The sequence below is a fragment of the Anser anser genome (assembly GCF_964211835.1).
Source record: "Anser anser genome assembly, chromosome: 5".
Lineage (NCBI taxonomy): Eukaryota > Metazoa > Chordata > Aves > Anseriformes > Anatidae > Anser > Anser anser.
Genome location: NC_139725.1, coordinates 33576959 through 33597195, shown reverse-complemented (window position 1 = coordinate 33597195; position 20237 = coordinate 33576959). Strand labels below are relative to the sequence as shown.

The window sequence follows — 20237 nt, the reverse complement described above, 5'->3', positions numbered from 1 at the left end:
ACATGATGAGGTCTGGTATATGTGTTACGACAGAAATAGTGTTTTGTAGGGAAGAAGCTGAATATAGTATCAGATTTGTCAGTTGTTCTAACAGCACTTATAAGGATTGTGTGATGGGGTTTAACAGTTCCAATACAAAACATCCTGATAAGATAGGTCAAGAAGATATTAACCATTTGGGAGAAACAGATAAGTATGTGGAGAATAGATGTGGGTGCAAATGTGGAGTAACAAAAAAAAGTCTTATCTAAATCCATCATGACATAGAATAGCTTCTTAGGCTACTTCAGGAGAGAGCTCATGTTTTGACTGAAATTTACACTGTGGCAACTAAGTTTGGTAGTGGTTAGTGGCAGTATGGTAGTTCAGCTGGTATAGCTCCACAGAATGTAGTCTCTAAGGCTTACTGGCCCTTGATTAGCCAATGAATGAGAAATTGTGCAGGGGTTGGCTCCAGCAATGTATAATTCAGTACTGCCTGCAGGGGATTTCTACTGGTCCAAACATGAAAGAACTTTGTTTCCTAACATCATGCGATGGGTCACCAAACAGGGTACTTATGGTTCAGGTGTGAGATAAGTTGAGGATGATCAAAGGGCTGGAACACCTCTCCTATGAAGACAGGTTGGGGGAGCTGAGGTTGTTCTGTTTGGAGAAGAGAAGGCTTTGGGGAGACTTTACAGCATCCTTCCATTACCTAAAGAGGGCCTAAAAGAAAACAGGAGAAGGGACTGTGTCAGGGAGGGGGGTTGGACCTAGATGATCTTTAACCTGAAGCATTCTAAGATTCTAAGTCTGTTTCTCTTTACTACTGAGCGTATTACTTGCTTAACTGACTGTTTCTTGCAAACTTGGTGTCAAGTATTCCTTTGTATAACTACTTGGTACTAAGAGCTGACTTAGGCTCCCAAACTCTGTTAGACCTTACTGAAGTTAAGAATAGATAGCACATGAGCTAAGAGTAGCCTTAAGTGTCTGTTTTGGGGCTTCATGAGTCAATTTATTACTTAAAGATAAAATACCACAGCTCTGTACCATAAGAAAGGGATGTTGCATTTTCTTGTTGCAGGCATGGCAGTGATCAGCGTGTGTTTCGTTTGGAGTTTGTCTCAAATCAGGAATTTACTGAAAGTGAGTTCATGAAGTGGAAGGAAGCGGTAAGTTTGCCAGACTTCAGTATCTTCTAAGCAGCCTTCCGCCAGGGGTATTCTAAGTAAAAATTGTAAAAAACTTGTTATTGTATTTAGATGTTCTCTGCTGGAATGCAGCTACCCACACTAGATGAGATAAACAAGAAGGAAGTGTCCATCAAAGAAGCCCTCAACTACAAGTTTAATGACCAGGACATTGAGGAGGTAAACAGTGTGTTGTAGTGAGGTTCTTGCAATGCTTAAAGGTGGAAGGAACTCATGGAGTAGAGCGTTAGCTCTTACCGAGCAAAATTTTCATGGTATCTTCTTCCTAAGAAGAAAATGAAATTGCATAACTGGATAGAGTAGCTTGGTGATCCAGCTGTTTGGTTCTGACTGCTGCTTTACTTCATCCTTTGTGCCCTGCTACCTTCGTCCTCAACTTGTGTTGCACAGCTTTGAACTCCTAACCCAAGTGTGGCAACTTAGTTCTCAAGTTCTGGAAAGCTAACAGCATCGTCATAGATACTTTTATCACAGTTTCTGCAGCTTAATATTTGCTTCATACTGACCAAATGTGATTAGCATCAGATTTTTATAGGTCGTAAGTGAGGGGGAAGGAGCTGTAACTCATTACCAACTCACAAATTAAAAACAGAAGCAGAGAAAGAGCATGAGTAAAATTCTATGGCAGTAAGTACATTTCTTAGGTGATATTGATCTGTTGCTTCTAGTGTCTAAGTATTAAAGTAGACATTTCATACCTGCATATCCTTGCTGTTTCTTCTGGTTCTTACAGATTGTGAAAGAGAAGGAAAGGTTCAGAAAAGCCCCTCCAAATTATGCTATGAAGAAAACTCAGCTGTTAAAGGAGAAGGTGAGAGATAAGATGATGCCTGCAAGCTTAATGCAGTCTTTGATTTAGAAGAACTGGAGCTCATCTGGATTTTGGCAGAAGTCAGCAGTAAGCTCGACTTGAACTATGCAGTTAAGAGGCAGCTCTCAAGGTTCACTGCTGGGTTCAGAACACTTAGAATCCAGTTTAAGCTGTTGCATTCCTTCATTAAGGACAATTGCCAATGATACTAGCTGATACTGGAAGTTAAGTAGTTCTACTTCAGGGACTGATTTCCCTTTACCTTTTTTGCAGGGTACTCACTAGTAACACTTGAAAGTTGACTTCAAAACTAGTGTTAAATTGTCTTTTGCTCAGTGTTGACTGAGTTTTTATTTTGTTGTGACCAGTAATTTGTATTGAAAAGAATACACTGAACGGATTTACTTGCCCCTAAACTGGTTTACATGTAACCTTTCTGGAATGCATAGACCTAACAGTTCTGAGAAGTCAAAGCCCAGAAGTCAAGTAAACAAGCAGTCTTAAGTATCTCTGAGGACAAAGATATAAAACATTGTTTTTGTTTGTGCAGCCCTTTTTCAAGACCCTCATGCTTCATGCAGAGTAAAAACAAAGAGATCATGTTAATCATTAGTTCTATATTCTTTGACTTAACTGTAGTGTTTAGTCATTTTTTACTCTGCATGAATTTGTAAATAGTTTGACAGTGCAGAGGAGTGCAATTGCCTTTTGTTGTCACCAGGTGGCATAATAAGCTACTGTTGTTGTCTGATGTTTTAGTAGGGGACCCTCCAACTTGCTTAAATAAGTCGCAACTCACAATTGAAGAAATAATCGGTCTCTTCCTTGGCTGACAAACAGCAATATTAAAACTTTGACTAGGACAACTCACTTAATCTTTCTGAGACTAGTGTTCCTAAGTCGTCTTTACTTTCAGGGGTTTCAAAGGTTCATGGAATTTTTCAGAAAGAGAGGTCCAGTTTTGCTTTAAGTTGAAGGGAAACTTTAGCTCTCTGCTATATTCTTAGTATATGGGGTTAGAACATCTGCAACTGGAATAGGGTTAGCTGGCTGATTTGTGTGTCTATCACTCATTTCTCTGACTGGCACTGTGGTAAAGAGTAGTGCCTAATGAATTATTGTTTGGTTGAAGGCCATGGCTGAGGACTTGGGGGACCAAGATAAGGCCAAACAGATTCAAGATCAGCTTAATGAACTTGAGGAGAGAGCAGAAGCCCTGGATCGTCAGCGAACAAAAAACATTTCTGCAATCAGGTAAGAAACAGATATTGGGAATTTTCTTTCTAAAATAGTATCAACCAAAAGACACAGAGAAATCAGTTAAATCGGTAGTGATCTAGCTGTAAGGCTTTGTTTCCTTTTTTTGTACAGTGTATTCATGAAGCTTATATCATGATATCTGTGTTGGATTTTGCCTCTCTCCACTTCCTTTTATGTGTCATTCAGTTAAAACTGTCAAAAATAAAAACTCATAACCGGGATAGCAGTTGTGTTGTGTAAGAGGAATTTGTAATCAGACGAAGATGTAAAAATGCTGATGGGCATTTTATTGTATAGAGGTTGACAAATGACAATCGCTTTCTTTTTCCCCTCTTCTTTTTTTTCTTCTGCAGTTACATCAACCAGAGAAATAGAGAGTGGAATATCGTTGAGTCTGAGAAGGCTCTCGTGGTAAATAATGCCAAATTAATACTTCTGTGCATAGAGAGATGAAATGATGCATAGCAAGATAATTGCATGATGAAATTACTCATTTTTAATGATCTCATAACACCTTTTATATAGGCAAGTGATGTGACTTTTTTGTTTGTTTTAAGCAAATTGCTTTATCTTTATGATCAACTCAGTCAGGAGACTACTGACTGTAATAGTGACTTAGCGCATTCTGTAAGGGGGGAAAAAATCGGAAAGGAGACTTCAGGGAATGAAATAGCAGACGAAATAGTCAATTCTCTGTGGTGACGCTTCTGTTAAGAACAGTTAAGCTTCTTAACAAATACTTAAGCCTCAGTTACCTTGCAAGTTATGTGGCTATGTTCTGTTGTATTTGGTAAGGGCAGTTTTGCTCTGTGAAGTGTAGGATTGTGGGTGTTACAAAATCTTTCTGGTCCGTAATGCTGTTACTATTTTTGTCTCTCTAACCTTGACATTATATATTGCTGGTGAGTACCTGCATGGGTGTGGTGCTGTGGGAGGATTTATAACCATGCAAGTAGCTAACTGCAAAACAATGTGCTTCTTCTGCAGGCTGAAAGTCACAGTATGAAAAACCAACAAATGGACCCCTTTACTAGGCGGCAGTGCAAGCCCACAATAGTGTCTAATGTGAGTGTAATATTCAAGTTCAACTGAGGCAATATGGAGAAAAACAGTAACCAATGTAATGCAGGGATTAGGATGGAAAATGTTATTTGTATTCATTCCTAACTGTGCCATATGCTATCAACGCTCAGGGGGTTCCAGGGTGAGATATAATTGAGTGAAATTCTAGTCTCACTATCCCCCAAAAAGGAAAAAGCAGTACTTTTTTTCCTCCATAAAACCATAAAGGACATGAGTGATATGAGCATGTACATGGAGGTGCAACTCTGCCTTGGATTTTTGTAGCAAATTCTTATATGTAGAATTACTCTTTACACAGATTTAGTTAGCTTTGGGAAGGCAGCTTTCTTTAGGTGTGAGTTTTGCTTCTAGTTGGTTGAGATTTTCTTTAAAGATCTGTGAAAGGAAAGAAGAGACTAGGCATTTAGGGCCTGTGATGAATAAAGTAGTTTAACACAAACTTCCACTGTGATAGTGGCAAAACGTGCTATTGCAATCCATAGCTGTATAAATGATGGATAAAAAAGTTGAGTGATCAGCTCTTACTTCTAAACGATTAGGCTTTGAAGCATGTTCTGAAATAGTATACAGTTCTAGTATCAGTACTTAAAAAAAGGTCAAGTGGGATCTTGTCAGTCTCTACAAATTAACAAGGAAATAGATTTTATTGCAGGGCCTGAAATAATTAATTATTTATTAGAAAGAAGAATCATAGTTGTTGAGTAGATTTATTATGGTAGACAACTATTACGATGTAAAGAAAAGTATTTTAATAATTTTGTCACTAGTAGAGTGTTTCAGCCAGAACTGTAAGCTAAAAGCAATCCTATCTGAGGACAGTTTTAAGACCAGTCACAGAAATGTACTGTCTCCTCAAAGAAAGACTTTCTGAGGAAATTTTTTAGTTTAGTACTACCAGATGCATTACATAGGTATCAGGATATCTTAAAATGTCCTTAAGATCCTGAAGACTGGGCTGACTGATCTAGGTCTTCTTTTGGTTTTATATTAATGGATATGAGCACTGTCTCAACAAAATGGCAGTATAGTTTTCACCAATTTAAATACAGTGTTTTATTTCCCCCTGCAGTCCAGAGATCCTGCTGTACAAGCTGCCATCCTTGCACAGCTAAATGCAAAATATGGATCTGGTGTACTACCAGATGCTCCAAAGGACATGAGTAAGGCAAGTTTCGTTTTCCGATTCTGTTTCGTGTTCCCTCCTACCATCGCAGCTTTGCTCTAGAAGCTTATGACTAATAGTAGATGTGCATGCTTCAGCTCTAGAAGTAAGTATGCTGCAAAGCATTATTATAGAACAGCTTTTTTTTCCACGGGGAAAGAAACTTAAGTTTCTCCAGCACTGTGAAAGCTAAACTAAATATGTTTGTGATGAAAGCTGGGGTGAAAAGTATTCTCGTTACCTTTGTCTAGACACATAAGGGTTGGAAATTTACTTATTTTTCTTCCAGGGTCAAGGGAAGGATAAAGATGTGAACTCTAAATCAGCCAGTGATCTCTCGGAAGATCTTTTCAAAGTACATGACTTTGATGTAAAGATTGATCTTCAAGTTCCCAGTTCTGGTACGTTTTCCAGTTGAGTTTAGGGGTGTGATTGCCCAGATCATTATGGTAGAGCTTAGTTTTTTCAGAGTCAGTGGTGGGCTTTTGAAAATGGGAGCAAAGGATCTGTGTTTGTCTTCATGGTATCCTGAATTGAGGAGGAGAGGTGTGTGTGCTAGCGACATTCACTGAGAAAACAATAGTAGCTGGATTGTGTTACACTGAAAGCCTGTATATACTTGTATCCTTGCTCCAAATGCCTAGGGAGAAAAGGAGGTAACGAGTTTTCTGATATATTCTTCCAGTCTACAGTATCTGTGGCTTCTGTAATCCTTGAGGAACATCTGAGTGTGTTGTATTTAATAAGCTTTGATATCTACTCTGATACTTACTCTACAGATTTTCTAGTTGCTTTTGAAACCAGATAAGCTCTGGGTATCTGTAATGTCCTATTCCGTAATCTGTGTATGCACTGTGTGGATAAAGTATTGGTAAAGCAGCAGGTTCAAAAATCAAGCTGCTGTTCACTGACTTTAGTATTCCCCATAGTGTTGAAGCAAAATTTTATGGGGACCAAAATATTGGGAAAGGGAATTAAGGTGTACTTAACAGATATACATTTAAAATCTTATAAAGAAGGGAAAGTAGAAGAGGTTGAGTCCTTCCAAACTAGATCAAGATTGGAATCCTGGATGTAAGACTAGAATTTGGTAGAGTGGCAAGAATAGGAGTGTGAATGCAAATTATGAACTTCAGGAAGCTGGCAAGCAGATAAGGGCTAGGCACAGAAGAACACTGAAAACTAGAAAGGAGGCTGAAAAGAGTGTGAGAGAGAAACAATATAGATACAGGTTTAAGTATGGATGGTGGTTTTGTTTTTGACAACACTTGTATCTTGTTTAGTGCAGTCTTCTTTCATAATGGAAGAACTGGGATTATTTGAAGTGTGTGTAAGCTGTGTGTTGTAGACATCGGTAGGAAGTCTTACTTCCATCTCGTTTTTTGTCTCTTTTGTGCTTGCTATTCTTATGGATGGTGATCTATCGAAGATCTGAGATCTGAGCCGAAAGGCTCCATGTATATTGTGATTTCAATATGCTGCAGAGTAGTTTTCTTAAGAAATGAAAGTACTTTTATTGGCAGAAAGCAAGTTTAACAAATGGAGTGAAATTTGCATGTGCTTTATCTTTGAAGATAACATAGCCAGTATCTGGTTGCTTAACTTTTAACCTCATGCATACCAGAGAAGCCAAATGTGATTTTGTGGTGAAGTTGTCAGTAAAAACAAGTAAAAATCTGTAGTTCTCATTTATTTTGGTCCTCACTCTTCTCTTATCCCCAACAGAATCTAAGGCACTGGCCATCACCTCCAAGGCTCCACCAGCAAAAGATGGTGCCCCTCGGAGATCGTTGAATTTGGAGGACTACAAAAAGAGGCGGGGGCTTATTTGAGCATGCCCACTCTGCTGCTTCTGATCCTGCATGCTCCACGATGATGTCCTACCTTTTCTTCCTCCCTTTTCAGTTCTCCCTTCTGGGTCGGAGCAGCAATGGAGCTGGGAAGAGACTCTTTAAAACTGCCAGTCATCTGTAACATAAACCATTCAACTATTTACTGTATAGACCTCCCTTCTTGCCCTTTCCTCCTGCCCCCCTCACAAATGTGGATCTGTGCTATTTGGGGTCTTCCCATTTCTTTTAGTTTGAGTTGTTTTTTTTTTGTTGATGCAGCTCGTTGGTCTACTCTGTGTTCAGTATTAGCCTGAGGTCTGGATTTCCGTAGGAATCTCTTGGTGGTCGCAGAATCAGCACTTGGTGATCTCCCCTTACATACCACCACAGGCACAGTGAATAAACATTGGCGCAAGACCTTTGTGGCTGGAAGGTCATCTGCACTTTCTTCCTCCTCTTCTTCCTCCTTCATCCTAGCTTTGGAGAAGGGAATCTTCAAAAACTGGCTTAGGTTCAAAGTGTAAATTTTTTTGGGAGGGTTGTGTGACTTTTTTTCAGGTGTTTTTTATCATTTTTAAGCTGCAGTACTATTTGTATCCGTCTGTCACAGTTCTTTACGGCTGTTTTGAATTTCTACCAGCTGTACTTGAGCATCTGAAATTGCAAGAAAGAAACTCATTAAATGTGATTCTTCTTACTAAAACGGCTTGGTTGATATAGCTGTTTAACTTCATGTTCCCTTTTTTACTTTCACTTTACTGATGAGAGAGAGGTACACAGCTCTTGATGTGGGACTTGTCATCTGTAGCACATCTGGAGTCTCCAGCTTTAGCTGAGTGGAGTAGCTCTTTCTGGGATGCCCCTGGGGTGCTCATTGGCTGGGCTTTAGTTTCTTCTCCAAGCCTCCAATATTACGCATTTGTTAAGTCATCGTGTCTTCACTGGGCTCTAGCTCACGTTTGTTTCTTGCTTTGTGAACCATTTAAACCAGGCTTCTATGAAACAAACAAACAAAATTTTTTTAAAATAAAATCACTTTGTGTGAAAGGGGAAGGGCACCGGAAGGACACAGTGGAAAGGTCAGTGGATAATGTATGAGAGGTAGCTGATGTGCATTTTTCATATATAAACTGGTACAAGTGGAGTGCAACACTAGCACAAGAATTATATGGCTTTATGAAATATTTGACTGGACACAAGGTGACAGCTCAATTATCACTCAGGTGTTTTAAAAAAAATAAAATCAAAGTGTAAATATAAGTGACATTTAAAAAGAGCTTTTCCAAACAAGATACAACTGAATATATGGAGCTAAGAACTAAATTAAAAGAGAATTAGAAGTCTAGAAGGTAGAGGCCCTCGTTCAGGTAAGCGTGCAAGCACGTGTTTGTTCCTACTCAGGCCAGTATGAATATGCTAACTTAAGCACTGAGCTGGATAGGAATGTTTCTGGGGGACCCCGAAGAGGGAAAATGCTGATGCTCTTTTTGTGTCAGAGCATTACTATTTTTCTGAAATCATACACTGGTTATGTCTGAACCTGTGTTTGATACTTTCTTGTTGGATTCTTAATGAAACTTTAATCTAGTTCTTACTTAACTTTCTCTTATTCCTTTTTTAACAGTAGCTTTAAAGAAACATCATATAATTGTGTGCAGATTGATACTATGAACTGTGTATAAAAAGAAAATCAACCTATGAAGCAGCTATAATCTACCATGTAAACAAATTAGGGATACTTCAGTACTTATTTACTGAATAGTCCATAATTCTAGGACACGTGGATTATTCTGTAAATATGTAACCATAGACTGCTTTATTTGATGGCCTTTTTTAGCAGCTTCTCTGGAGTTGTTGTAGGCTCTCACGTATATGTACTTTTAACTTTTTTAAGAGTGGATTTATGGAATCCATGGAATACCGTGATAACTTCATAGGAGACATCGTGATTCACTGTGTAGATATGCATTTGACATGATTTTGTTTTCTCAACAACTTCAATGATGTTAAAGATTTGTAATAAAAAAAAATCAAAACTTATTTTGCAATAGCCAGTTTTCAAAATAATCACTCTCCAATGCTTTGCAGAAATAATTGCAAAATCAAGCAACTCAGAAGTTGATTTTCCCATGGCAATGCCTCAGAGCTCTGGGGTGCAGTGAACAGTGGTCTCTGAAGGTAATGTTAACTCAGATTCAGTATTTTGAATACGCTTGCCCTTGATGCATTGGTATTAGTGAACTTCTACTTTTGGTAACGCATAAGTAGTCTGTACTGCAGTCAAAAATATCAATGAGACCTGACCTGTACAGTGTTGCAAGAAACTTTTAGTGGAGACAAAACAGGAGATGTAGGGAGTTAAGAATGCGGCAATGAATGATGGGCTATGTCCTGTTTATCTGCAACTATCAAACTGCCACTTACCCTCTCAAAGTCTCTAGATGCTGCTGAAATGCTGTTTTTGAGAGAAGCAACAGTCAGTAAAGTATTGTGCAACTCTCTTATACTGAGGATAATACATCAAGAAAGTACTCCGAATAGTTACGGAACTGTGTATGAAAGCTGTAATCTTTTTTCCTTTAAGTGCATGTAAAGGTGAGTGACTACACCTCCCGCTCATTAGGGAGAGATTTGTTTGCTTTGTTTCATTGGTGTCCTAGCATAGTTCATTACAATTGTACAGACTTCTATAAATAAACTTGGTTTGTTGGTTTAATAAGGTTGATTATGTTTATCCCTTGATCTGAGGTGGTAAGAGTTTCCTGTTTGTGGAAGTTTGATTTTTTCAGAAACTAACACTTGGAAACACTGGAAATTTAAGAAATAAAATGCTAACACCGTAAAATAACTAATGAAAAATAAGGCCTTTCTTTTGCAAGAGGAGCTGTTTACTCCTGGATCACTCTCTGATGACTAGAGTTGCTCCTTACCACTAGAATCAAATGGAGCCTGTTGGAAGGTCAGTTCTCTTGCATTTCTGCTGCATCTTGTTAAATATACAAACTTTGCTTGTCTTGTAGAAATCCAAGCTATTTTTGTAATCAAAGCTGCTAAAGCATGTAACTGAGCTTAGAAAAGCTGCTGATTGAGATGGAGTGAGACTGTACTTGGGACTGTAACTGAGATTTGATTAGCTAAGTGTTCCTTTGATGTACTTGAACAAAATGCATTTTGAAGTTTTCCTCCTCATGAGCTTTTTTAAAACGAGTATGCTTTTAAGCTGCCATGCCAGGTCACAGATTTTAAAGAAATCTTAGCATAAACAGTCTTGCGGGTGGGTTGTCAATTTTTAACTGGCTTTGGGAGGGATAGTCACTCAAAGGAAAACATGGGATGTGCTCTTATCCCTCAAAGGAAAATGAATTAAATTTCTGTGAGAAGAAACTGCTTTAGCAGAAGGTGAGAACTGAAAATTAGGGGCTTACAGAATACCTCATTAGTTTTACGTACTGGGGAATAAACAGACATGTAGAAGTCATCTTGGATTTTGGCTTTTTGCCTTTTGGTTTATTGGTAAGCCTCTGTCAGCTTGTTCTACAGAAAACAAGGGTGGATAGGGTATTTAAGTTACATTGCAGGTGTAGTTTTAACAGCTGGCAAGGTTACTTGTTTCAGATGAGGTTCATAAATACAACCTAATGCTAAGTAATGTACACTGAAGCAAAGAATACAGGTTATTTTCTGTCATGAGGCTGTAGTCATATAATGACCAGAATATTAGAGGGTCTGCCTTTGCAGACAATATGAATAAGATCATTGTGACTTGTTTTATGGTGCAAGGTGCAGGAAAGAAATCCTAAGACGTTAACTTAAGAGCGCAGGAGGGAGAGGGGGGATTTCAACAGTTGTAAAACATGTCCCAAAATCAAACAGATAAAGCTTTATCTGAAATCCCTGATTGTTGTGACTTTGTGCTTTACGAAAGGACCGTTATTGAATCATTTGTTTGCTCTCCTTCATGACTGCGGATAAACGTGTAATTGCCGTTATGCCCCAAATGGGGACAAAAGTGTATTGGACTCAAGTGCAACAGCATAAATATCAACTTCTTCATCCCTTCTTTGTAATTCTTCTTGGTGGCAGGTCTGCCAACAGGTAATTCACTAGCATTATTTATCAAAGTGAAATTACTGTGTAAAAAAAATAATAATAATAATAAAAAAATCAGCTCCTAAAACCAGATGCGTGGCTATCAGTTTTTAGGCATTCCACTGGAAGCTGTAGTGGAGGAGCAGAAGCTGTTGGGAAGCAGCAGCCTGAATGTGAATGACTCGGCAGCTCACCTGCGGACACTGCTCAAAGGTGGCAGTTCTTGTACATCCTCAGCTCCTTATGTATCCCAGGTATTTCTCATTTTATTCAAGCAACAACTGATTTAGGTGTTTGGTGGTATGACAGTCAGAACAAAACTGTTGCTCACACATCCCAACTATGCTGTGGAACGTTATGATGAAAAATTAGATATTCCCCCAAGAGTGGCCCTAATGCAGTGATTACTTTGGCTGCAGTTAGCACAAACACATGCTCAACAGTTGGTGTAACACTGTAGACTCCCTTGATTTGGGGGAAAAATTACCTCTGTGACTAGAAAAGTGGCTTGTATGTAACATAAGCACTAAAAAAGCAAAAAGTTTTATTTCTTTGGCATTGAGGGCATACCAGTCATGAAAAACAGAGTAGCTATTTGTGTAATGAGGTTCTACACCAGGAAGTATCATAACAGACTATAGAGGCAAACCTGTTTTTCCATTATCAAGGCAAACTTGAAGATTTGAGTAAATGCATTCTTTCTCTGAGAAAGAATAAATGAAGTTCAAAAACAGCAATCATTTTCAGTTTTGTATCTGGATTAGTTGATCGATTCAGGTGGTTTTTTTAATTTCCATGGCAAAGTTTCATAATATTTTGTGAAGTGATCAAAGATAAGAAGCTGAGGATAGCAAAGTATATAGGGAGAATGGTGAATATTTTCATTTGCGGGTGACCTGAATTGCAAAGTCACAGTTCAAGACTTTCCCTTGGTGCCTATTTTGTGCTGTTTACTGGAAGCTGAGACTGAGGTCTTTGCAGAATGCCACATGCCAAAATTTTGAATGGTGAGCAGAGACAGCCTGGGTGATTTCTCCAGTCCAGCTCTCTTCAGGAAGTGGTGTATAGTGGGATCCATTGTTATCCAGCATAGAATGGGTCATGATGAGTTTATCGATGGCTGGTTGTTAACTGTAAGTTATGACCTCAAATTTAGAGAGCATTTGAATTCTGAAGGCTGCTTATTGCCCCTTTTTCTCTGTTCCTCAACTTCCACCTTGAAATCAACCGTTTTATGACATCTGAAAAACTGGCCTAAAGGGAGAGCCTGTCAGTTATGCAACTTTTCCAATGGTCCCCTTGTCCTGTATCCTTCCCCCTCTGTGCTGGGGCAGCGCAGGGCTCCAAGAAAGCAATGTCTGTGGTGCAGGGAGCATCGATCCAGCAATACTGGGGCTGCAGTACCTGAGTCACAAGGAGAGTGAAAAGCAGCGTCTCAAAGGCTGACCTGTGGAAACCTGGGATCTGTTCTCTAGCTCCCTTGACTTGTTTTTCCAGTCCCCTGAGCTCAGGAGGATGAGGAGTCAACTTTTGCTACTGAATATGCTGAGCAACTCCCTCAGCTCAGTGGTGGCTTCTAAGCACCCCTCTCCAACTGCCTTCACAAGCTTTTTGGCACTGGTTTGCACAGCGTACACAGCTGTACTTGATTAGATGCTGGAAAAAATGGGCCTCGATTTTCCTATTGCCTTTGGTTTCTTTATAAAATTCTATATGTATATTTTTGCTCTTAACTTTTTACTGTAGCTGGAAATTAATCCTGGGAAAAGACCAACGTGGTATTGTAGAAAATCATTCAGTAATAAAAAGAATCGATTTGTCAAGCTGAACCTGACAAATCAGAGGCAAAGCACTGCTCAGCCATGTCAGGTAGCCTTGGTAACCATCCACCTGGGCAACCACACACAAAAATGTCACTTCGAGGAGCCCGTGGGGCTTTGAAAATCTTTTTTTTTTTTAAATGAGTAATAAATGGCTACAGCATGCACATCATCCAGGAAATCAACCACATCGCAAGCCTGTAGGTTCTTCAATAAAATAATTCACGTAGAGTTGATGAAACCGTCTTACCTGTACCTGTGTCTATAAATGGAAGACAATGAAGGCTCAGTATTTAGAACATCTAGTGGCTCTGGTCCAGAAGTTCTGTGGCTGAAATTACTGCTTAAAAATTTTGAGACAATAGAGTAGGTATTAGTGAAGAGGAAACACGCGTACAAAAACAGAATCAAGGGAGGACTACTTTTTTGAAAGTGAACTGAGCCACATGATTTGACCAATCTCCTTTAAATGGATTAGCACTTGGGTTATTGTTATAAGGCAAGGTGCTTTAATGCTGACAAAGGACAGCAAATGGTGAGCTTTTGAGGGGATTTCTCTTGGTGTGGGAGGACTAAGACTGCAGTCTCTGGATATGAGAGAAATTGTTCCATTTGCTTGCTTGGTTTTGGAAGGGTCTGTTGGCTTTCTTGCTGAGCGATTCGGGTTGGTGCTCTAGCTTACAACCAGAGAAATGTTTACTTTTTTTGTCTCTTATGTCTTGATCCTAGCCTTTACCTTCACAGATGTGAACAGAGCTAAGAAAAAAAAAATTCAATCAAATAGCCACTTCTTACATTATCAAGAAGAAAAAGAGTAGGAATGCTTATTTGTTATTGTAAAACACTTACCAAAACCTAAAGGTGAAATTTTTGGTTCTGGGCAATAGTGGATTGTGAAGAGAGAATACTGTCTGTACTATAGAGAGCACTACATTCAGTTTCCACAAATTAAGCATGGAGAATCTTGAAGCTGTTAATCAGTCTGGAGGGTCAGAAGTTTTGCAGAATATTCTTTTTGGTCTTTAAATTGATCCTTGTAAGGATCTCTCTGAAAAAGTAAAGAATTCCTGTACGGGACAGACATACAGCCATCATAAATGTCTCACTAGGCTGTAAGAGACTGATTTTTCTCTTTTCTATCAAGGGGCTGAATGTTTCACAGGAAAATTTTGTGGTGAGGGAGAAATAGAGTAGGTTTTCTAATAGATTACCAACAGGAGGGACTTAAAATCCTGCAAATCAGTCAAGTGGAGGAGAGATGCCAGATGGGGAAGGGCTCCCACAAGAAGGGAGTTACTGTCAGAAGTTCTGCCAGGGAATATTCCATCACTCTGAGTGAGAAACAGCATTCCTCTTCTAGGTGGGGAAGGGCAGCAGAGCTGCGATGCTGAGTCTAATCAAATTGTCCCTTTGGGCCATTATCCTGTCTCGGGTAGTGGTATAAGAAATAGGGCACGGCGTTCTTTTTCCCCCTGAATATCTTATCCCAGCTTCTCAACATCCACAGTTCAGGGACATCCAGAACCAGAGGTTGTTTTGAAACTGTTTACACTTAATCACCAATGGACCAACCTTTTCTGGGTTTGTTCAATCTCTTTTGAAACCAAGATAAGAGCAAAGCGACACAAACCACTGCAGTTTTCACAAGTGGGTAGAAGCCAAGAGAAGATAGAGGAGCACTCTTAAGACTCACTGGTAAGAGCCTATGGGAGGAGGAGCAAAGTGCAACAAGAAATTGTGATCGTCTTCATTGCATCCAACATTTGCAGAGGAATTGTAGGTTGGGTTTGTAGACTTTAAAGTACCTGACTTGTTGCTGAAGATCTTGATGTTCTCTTTCTTTTGCCATGCAATAAATGCCTGAAGAGGAACTAAGAGAAATAAGTTTCTGATAACTGGGGGAAATGGATGTTCAAGTATTTCTCAATTTGGGTAGCACAGGTACGTTTCTGGTGAGCAGATGTCGGTGATAGTTCTCAAAGCCTCCACTTACTGGGAACAAGAGAGCAAACTGCAACATGAGCAGCATAGGGTCTGAGCGCTTGCCCAGCCATCAACCTCAGGCTGGCTGCTTTAAGTTAGCTGGCTGCTGGCCTGAGCTTACAGAGGTGTGAGCAGAACCAGTGCGGGGTTTTTGCTGATGTGGGAGAACGAGCACCATTCCTCTGGCAGGTAGTCGTGTTCACCAGCTCCAGTGCTGCCAGGGCTCAGCTGACTGAACCGTGCTGTCCTGAGAAAAGATTGTGGGGAAATGGTTACAGAGTCTGTCATACGGTGGCCATGTGACATTGCCAGTTTCTTTAATTTTAAGACAGTTCTGTTGAGGACTTGTCATAAAATCTCATTTCTTGCAGTCAGGTTGATAACGTATTATCTGTTATTTCTTTCTGATTATTTTTTTCTGGGATATACTTTTCTAAGTACATCAAACGTGGGCTATATGCCTTTACTTTCAAGGCTCTCTGTCTCTTGTCCACACCCTACTAATCATCTCATTATTAATGAGATGCTGACTCCTGCCTCTAATCTATGGCCGGTTTAAATGTCTTTCAGACAAGCACCTTCATGTTTTCTGCCCTGCTATTTCTCAGGTTTCAGTGAAGCTTTGTGCAAATACTCTCAAGGGTCCTGAATCACCCTTTGGTTTCTTCTGCAGAGTTCGACTGCTTCTTCACGCCCGGGGGCCCCAGTACCATACCCTGCCACCTCCAGCCAGGCTCTCTTCTCTCCTGTTTGCCTTCCAGCCTGTTGGGTCCAGCCTTCTCCTCTGCTCCACCCTGAGCAGAGCAGCTCAGTGCAGGGGCTGCAGCCATGCAGAGGGAGCAAGCAGCAGCGATTTTCCATGGTGTTCTCAAGCCTGCATTCAGCAGTGGTACTACCTGCAGAGTCAGCCCAGGCTCCTGCAGTCATGTATTTTATAAACAAACCAAGTGTCAGGTTTTGATAACATTTTCATGGTTAAGCACCCTGTGTTCCATTAAAATTGGGATTTTCCGGTAAAGTTTTTTTTACATTCTTTTTATTTTCAAGTATTGCTGTTTCCTTGCAGTGCTAGTACAGTACATGAACGCCAGCTTCAACTACATCTTGTCTGTGTGGAAAAACTAGTATGGAGAAACTTCCAGTATTTGTTCTTTATTCTCATTCTCTATTTGCTTTTCACTATCAGTGTTTATAAATCAAAATACAATAATATAATTAAAATGTGTAATAATTTGTTTTTAGTAGAACCATTTTAATGATAGATACAGATGTTGTGAGCGCAGTGTCAGAAATTGCAGTGCTATGGATTGTCTATCAGAAACTTACCAAAAAATAATACCGGCTTCAAATATTTACTTGTACTAGGATATAGATTTATAGTTTCTTAAGGCAATATAACTTTGTCTATGGTAATAAAAAGAGTACCCGTTAAGTTATTTCATGCTGATTTGTTCTCATAAAACAGCGCTACGGGCTCACCTCTTGGGAGCCATGTGGCTGCACAGGCTGGAGAAGCATCATTCTGCTCCACCAAAAGTGCTTGAGCAGGACCTTTCTGAAATCATGTAGGAAAAGATCGAGCCCTTTCCTTCCTGAGCTACAACAGGGTTTTCTGAACAATTCCACCAAAGTGGTATTTACTGGACATCCTCTTGAGCAGCTGGTCTCAGCTTACAGAGACAAGCTTCTGAGCCCTGCCGTATTCCTACAGGCTTGCGCTGGCAAATAGAGCAAGGCTGTGGCTGAGGGAAAAAAAAAACATACTATGATGTGAATGCCAGGAATCTGCTGATTTCAGGATGACTCTATGCCCATACTGTTCAGCTGTTAGAAACTGATGTCCCCATTACACAATCACTGTAATATTCACTATGCTACCTGAGGCCTTGGGACAAGATGCCAAAAGCATGCGTCAGGCAGTCTGTGCTGAGTTTAAGGGGTTCATCTCAGAGAAGAGAATGGGGGATTGATATTTCCCGTCACAGAGCACTGTAGGCAACTGTGTTCTGCACAAATGCAGCAGGGTAAGAAAATGTTCATGAGTGGCACTTATTTATTGAACTATTCTTATTTAACTCTATGCATCGCATATTCTCTTTTCAGTCTCTTCTGGGTTTGATTAATTATTAATCATTAATCAATTAATTAATTAATGATTGATTATAGCATTTTGTTTTTTTTTCCTAAAATCTCAGGATGCTTTAAAACTGGAAATAAGAAAAATATAAGAAAAATGTCAGGATCTCATTGGCTTAGGAACTGGTGGTGTAAATTGGAAACATTTCACTGAGTTCATTTCTCAAATACCACTCAAGTATTTAATGAATGTAAGGGTTAATTTGATCTCCTTTCTGCATGCTTGGATGGTGTCTTGATATTCCTCCCAGGTTACCTGTTGCAGTTTCCACCTTCTGTATGCTTCCTTTTTGTATTTGAGTTTTGTCGGGACATCCTTTTTTATTATTGTTGGCTTCCTAGCATTTTTTCCTGACTTCCTGCTCATTGGGATAGACTGCTCTTAAGCTCGGAGGAGGTAAACCTTGAATATCAACTAGCTGTCTTGGGCCCTTCTTCTCTCCAGGGCCTTATCCCGTGAGACTCTTCCAGGCAGACCCCTGAAGAGGCTGAAGTCCTTTCCTGAAATCCAGGGTTGTGATCCTGCATTTTGCCCCATTCTGTCTTTTCAGAGTTCTTCTGTCTTCTCCACCATTTCATGGTCACTGGAGCCAATGCTGCCATTGACCTTTACGTTGACTCCAACAAGCCCCTCCTTGTTTGTGAGTATAAGGTCTAGCAGAATACAGTCCCACCTCACTGGCTTCTCTGCCACTTTGGTCGGGAATTTGTCATCGATGTTCCCTAGGGCCCTCCTAGATTGCTTATGTCCTGGTGTCTTCAACCAGCCAGGGTGGTTGGAGTCCCCCACAAGGATTAGGGCATGAGAATGTCAGCCTACTTCTAGCTGTCTGTAGAAAGCCTCATCCTCTTGTTCTTTCTAGTCAGGTGGCCTATAGCAGGCACACACTACAACATTACCCATACTGGTCATCTATTTCATACATAACCCATCATCTCTCAATTAGTTATCTATCCCCAGGCAGAGCTCCATGCACTTCAGCTCTCACATAAAGTACAACTCCTCATCTTCCCAGCCTGTCCTTCCTAAGAGCCTTCATCCCTCCTTTGCAGTACTCCAGCAATATCATAGAATCACAGAACATCCCGAGTTGGAAGGGACCCTTAAGGATCATTGAGTCCAACTCTTGGCACCGCACAGGTCTGCCCAAAGTTTAGACCATGTGACTAAGTGCACAGTCCAAACGCTTTTTAAATTCAGACAGGCCTGGTGCAGTGACTACGTCCCTGGGGAGCCTGTTCCAGTGTGTGACCACCCTCTCGGTGAAGAACCTCTTCCTGATGTCCAGCCTAAACTTCCCCCGCCTCAGCTTAACACCATTCCCACGGGTCCTATCAGTGGTGTTTACAGTGAATAGGTCACCTGCCTCTCCACTCCCCTTCACAAGGAAGTTGTAGAGCTGTTCCACCGTGTCTCTGTGATCCCCCCACAGATCATGGCCTTGCAGCTGCATGCACATCTCTAATTACTTATATTTATTGCCCATGCCACATGCATTCGTGTTCAGGCACTGCAGAGGGGCACGCTGGCATGCTGGTGAGTTTTCCCATAATGATGCTTTGTAGGCATTTCCTCACCTACCTGCAACTGCCTGAGGAGACCCTGCTAAAGCCCTATTTTGTTGATTTTTGTTTCCTTTTGTTCACACTATCCCGGGCCCCTTCCTGTGAGCCCTGTCTATCACCCCTTCGTTGGGCTGCTGGTAAAACTCCCCCATCATAATGTGCATAACTTTCTCTGTCATCCTCTCAAATATCTTCCCTGCAGAATTGCTTGAGCCTCCTAGGGGAAGAAAAAAAAAAAAGTTTTCTTATGAATGTACGATCAGGACAGAAAATTCTTCCCTTGAATATTTATGCTCACTGGAGTTTTTCTTTTCATGCTCTACAGGAACAACTACACAATGTGTGCAACGTGTGCAGTGGTGCTAAGTAAAGGTAGCTAAGAGGGATTGTCTTTTATCTTTGACACAAACAAATGTTACAAAAGTCTATTCCAAAAACCTGAACCACACAATAAGGTTTCAGTAAAGAGAAATGGTTTGCTATGTTCACATATTTATTAATATTTCTCAGTAAACTAAAAGGTCATAGAGTTCTCAAGTGGTCAAACAATTGTCTACCTCAATGGTGATTTCATCATCTCTCTCTCTCTCCAAGTTTGAACATGCTTTCAGGTTATCCTCCTGGTCTAAATGAAGACATTAAATGCCTTAGTGTTAGGACTGAATATTTCTGAGATGCACAATTAGAATTTCACAGGAAACTGAGGAGTAAATAAAGCTGTTCTGTTCTATACAGTGAATCTATCCTTTTGGATTCAAAAAGAGCCTGTTGTCCAGGTTCATGATAATAGATTTAAACTGGAGAATAATTTAATCCAGGAAGAAGGAAAATGGTGTTACAGAAAGATTTTAATTTCACTGAGGAGGAACTGAAATGGTACAATAGCCTGATTTGCTAATGTTATAATCTGCAATAAACTAGTCTGTGTTTACTCTGGGCAAGCACTGTGCTGGTGAGCAGTTTCTGTCCTGCAGCCCTGCGAGTCCTTTATTTAAGGAGCGTGTCTCCTGCTCCACAGGTTGCTTCATCACCCAGCACCATTGCCCCGCGGCTGGGCCCTCCTGCCAGCCCCACCATTGGGAAACCAGGGAAAGATGCAGAGATGGGGGGCCAGGGCCCCCCTCACTCACTAGAAGCAGAGTTTGGTTTCTGACTTTGGTTTAGGTACAACCTCTAAAGCAGCTCTTAAAAAGTTCCTGTGTCAGAGGCAAGATATCTGTCAAAACATACAAGGTAAGTTAAGAAAAGTCAATCAGGTGTCAAAGAATATTGTATTTACAGAAGGAAAGAAATATAGGT

General features: G+C 40.3%; 2 protein-coding genes across 3 annotated transcripts in view; both read left to right on the top strand.

Moving 5' to 3' along the window:
• Nucleotides 1-10067, top strand: part of RTF1 (RTF1 homolog, Paf1/RNA polymerase II complex component) — a 30566-nt gene extending 20499 nt beyond the window's left edge. For both annotated transcript variants that reach the window (XM_083839696.1, XM_083839695.1), the window contains 9 exons: nucleotides 1070-1157; nucleotides 1248-1355; nucleotides 1930-2007; nucleotides 3140-3261; nucleotides 3621-3678; nucleotides 4255-4332; nucleotides 5420-5515; nucleotides 5802-5913; nucleotides 7238-10067. In XM_083839696.1, coding sequence (XP_083695822.1) covers nucleotides 1070-1157; nucleotides 1248-1355; nucleotides 1930-2007; nucleotides 3140-3261; nucleotides 3621-3678; nucleotides 4255-4332; nucleotides 5420-5515; nucleotides 5802-5913; nucleotides 7238-7344 — 847 coding nt within the window. In that variant the 3' untranslated portion in view covers nucleotides 7345-10067. The remainder of the gene's footprint in view (nucleotides 1-1069; nucleotides 1158-1247; nucleotides 1356-1929; nucleotides 2008-3139; nucleotides 3262-3620; nucleotides 3679-4254; nucleotides 4333-5419; nucleotides 5516-5801; nucleotides 5914-7237) is intronic.
• Nucleotides 10068-10223: 156 nt separating this feature from the next.
• Nucleotides 10224-20237, top strand: part of LOC310900947 (carbohydrate sulfotransferase 8-like) — a 48444-nt gene continuing 38430 nt past the window's right edge. Inside the window, exon 1 of the mRNA XM_083839700.1 lies at nucleotides 10224-20171. The gene's annotated coding sequence lies outside the window, so the exon portion shown is untranslated. The remainder of the gene's footprint in view (nucleotides 20172-20237) is intronic.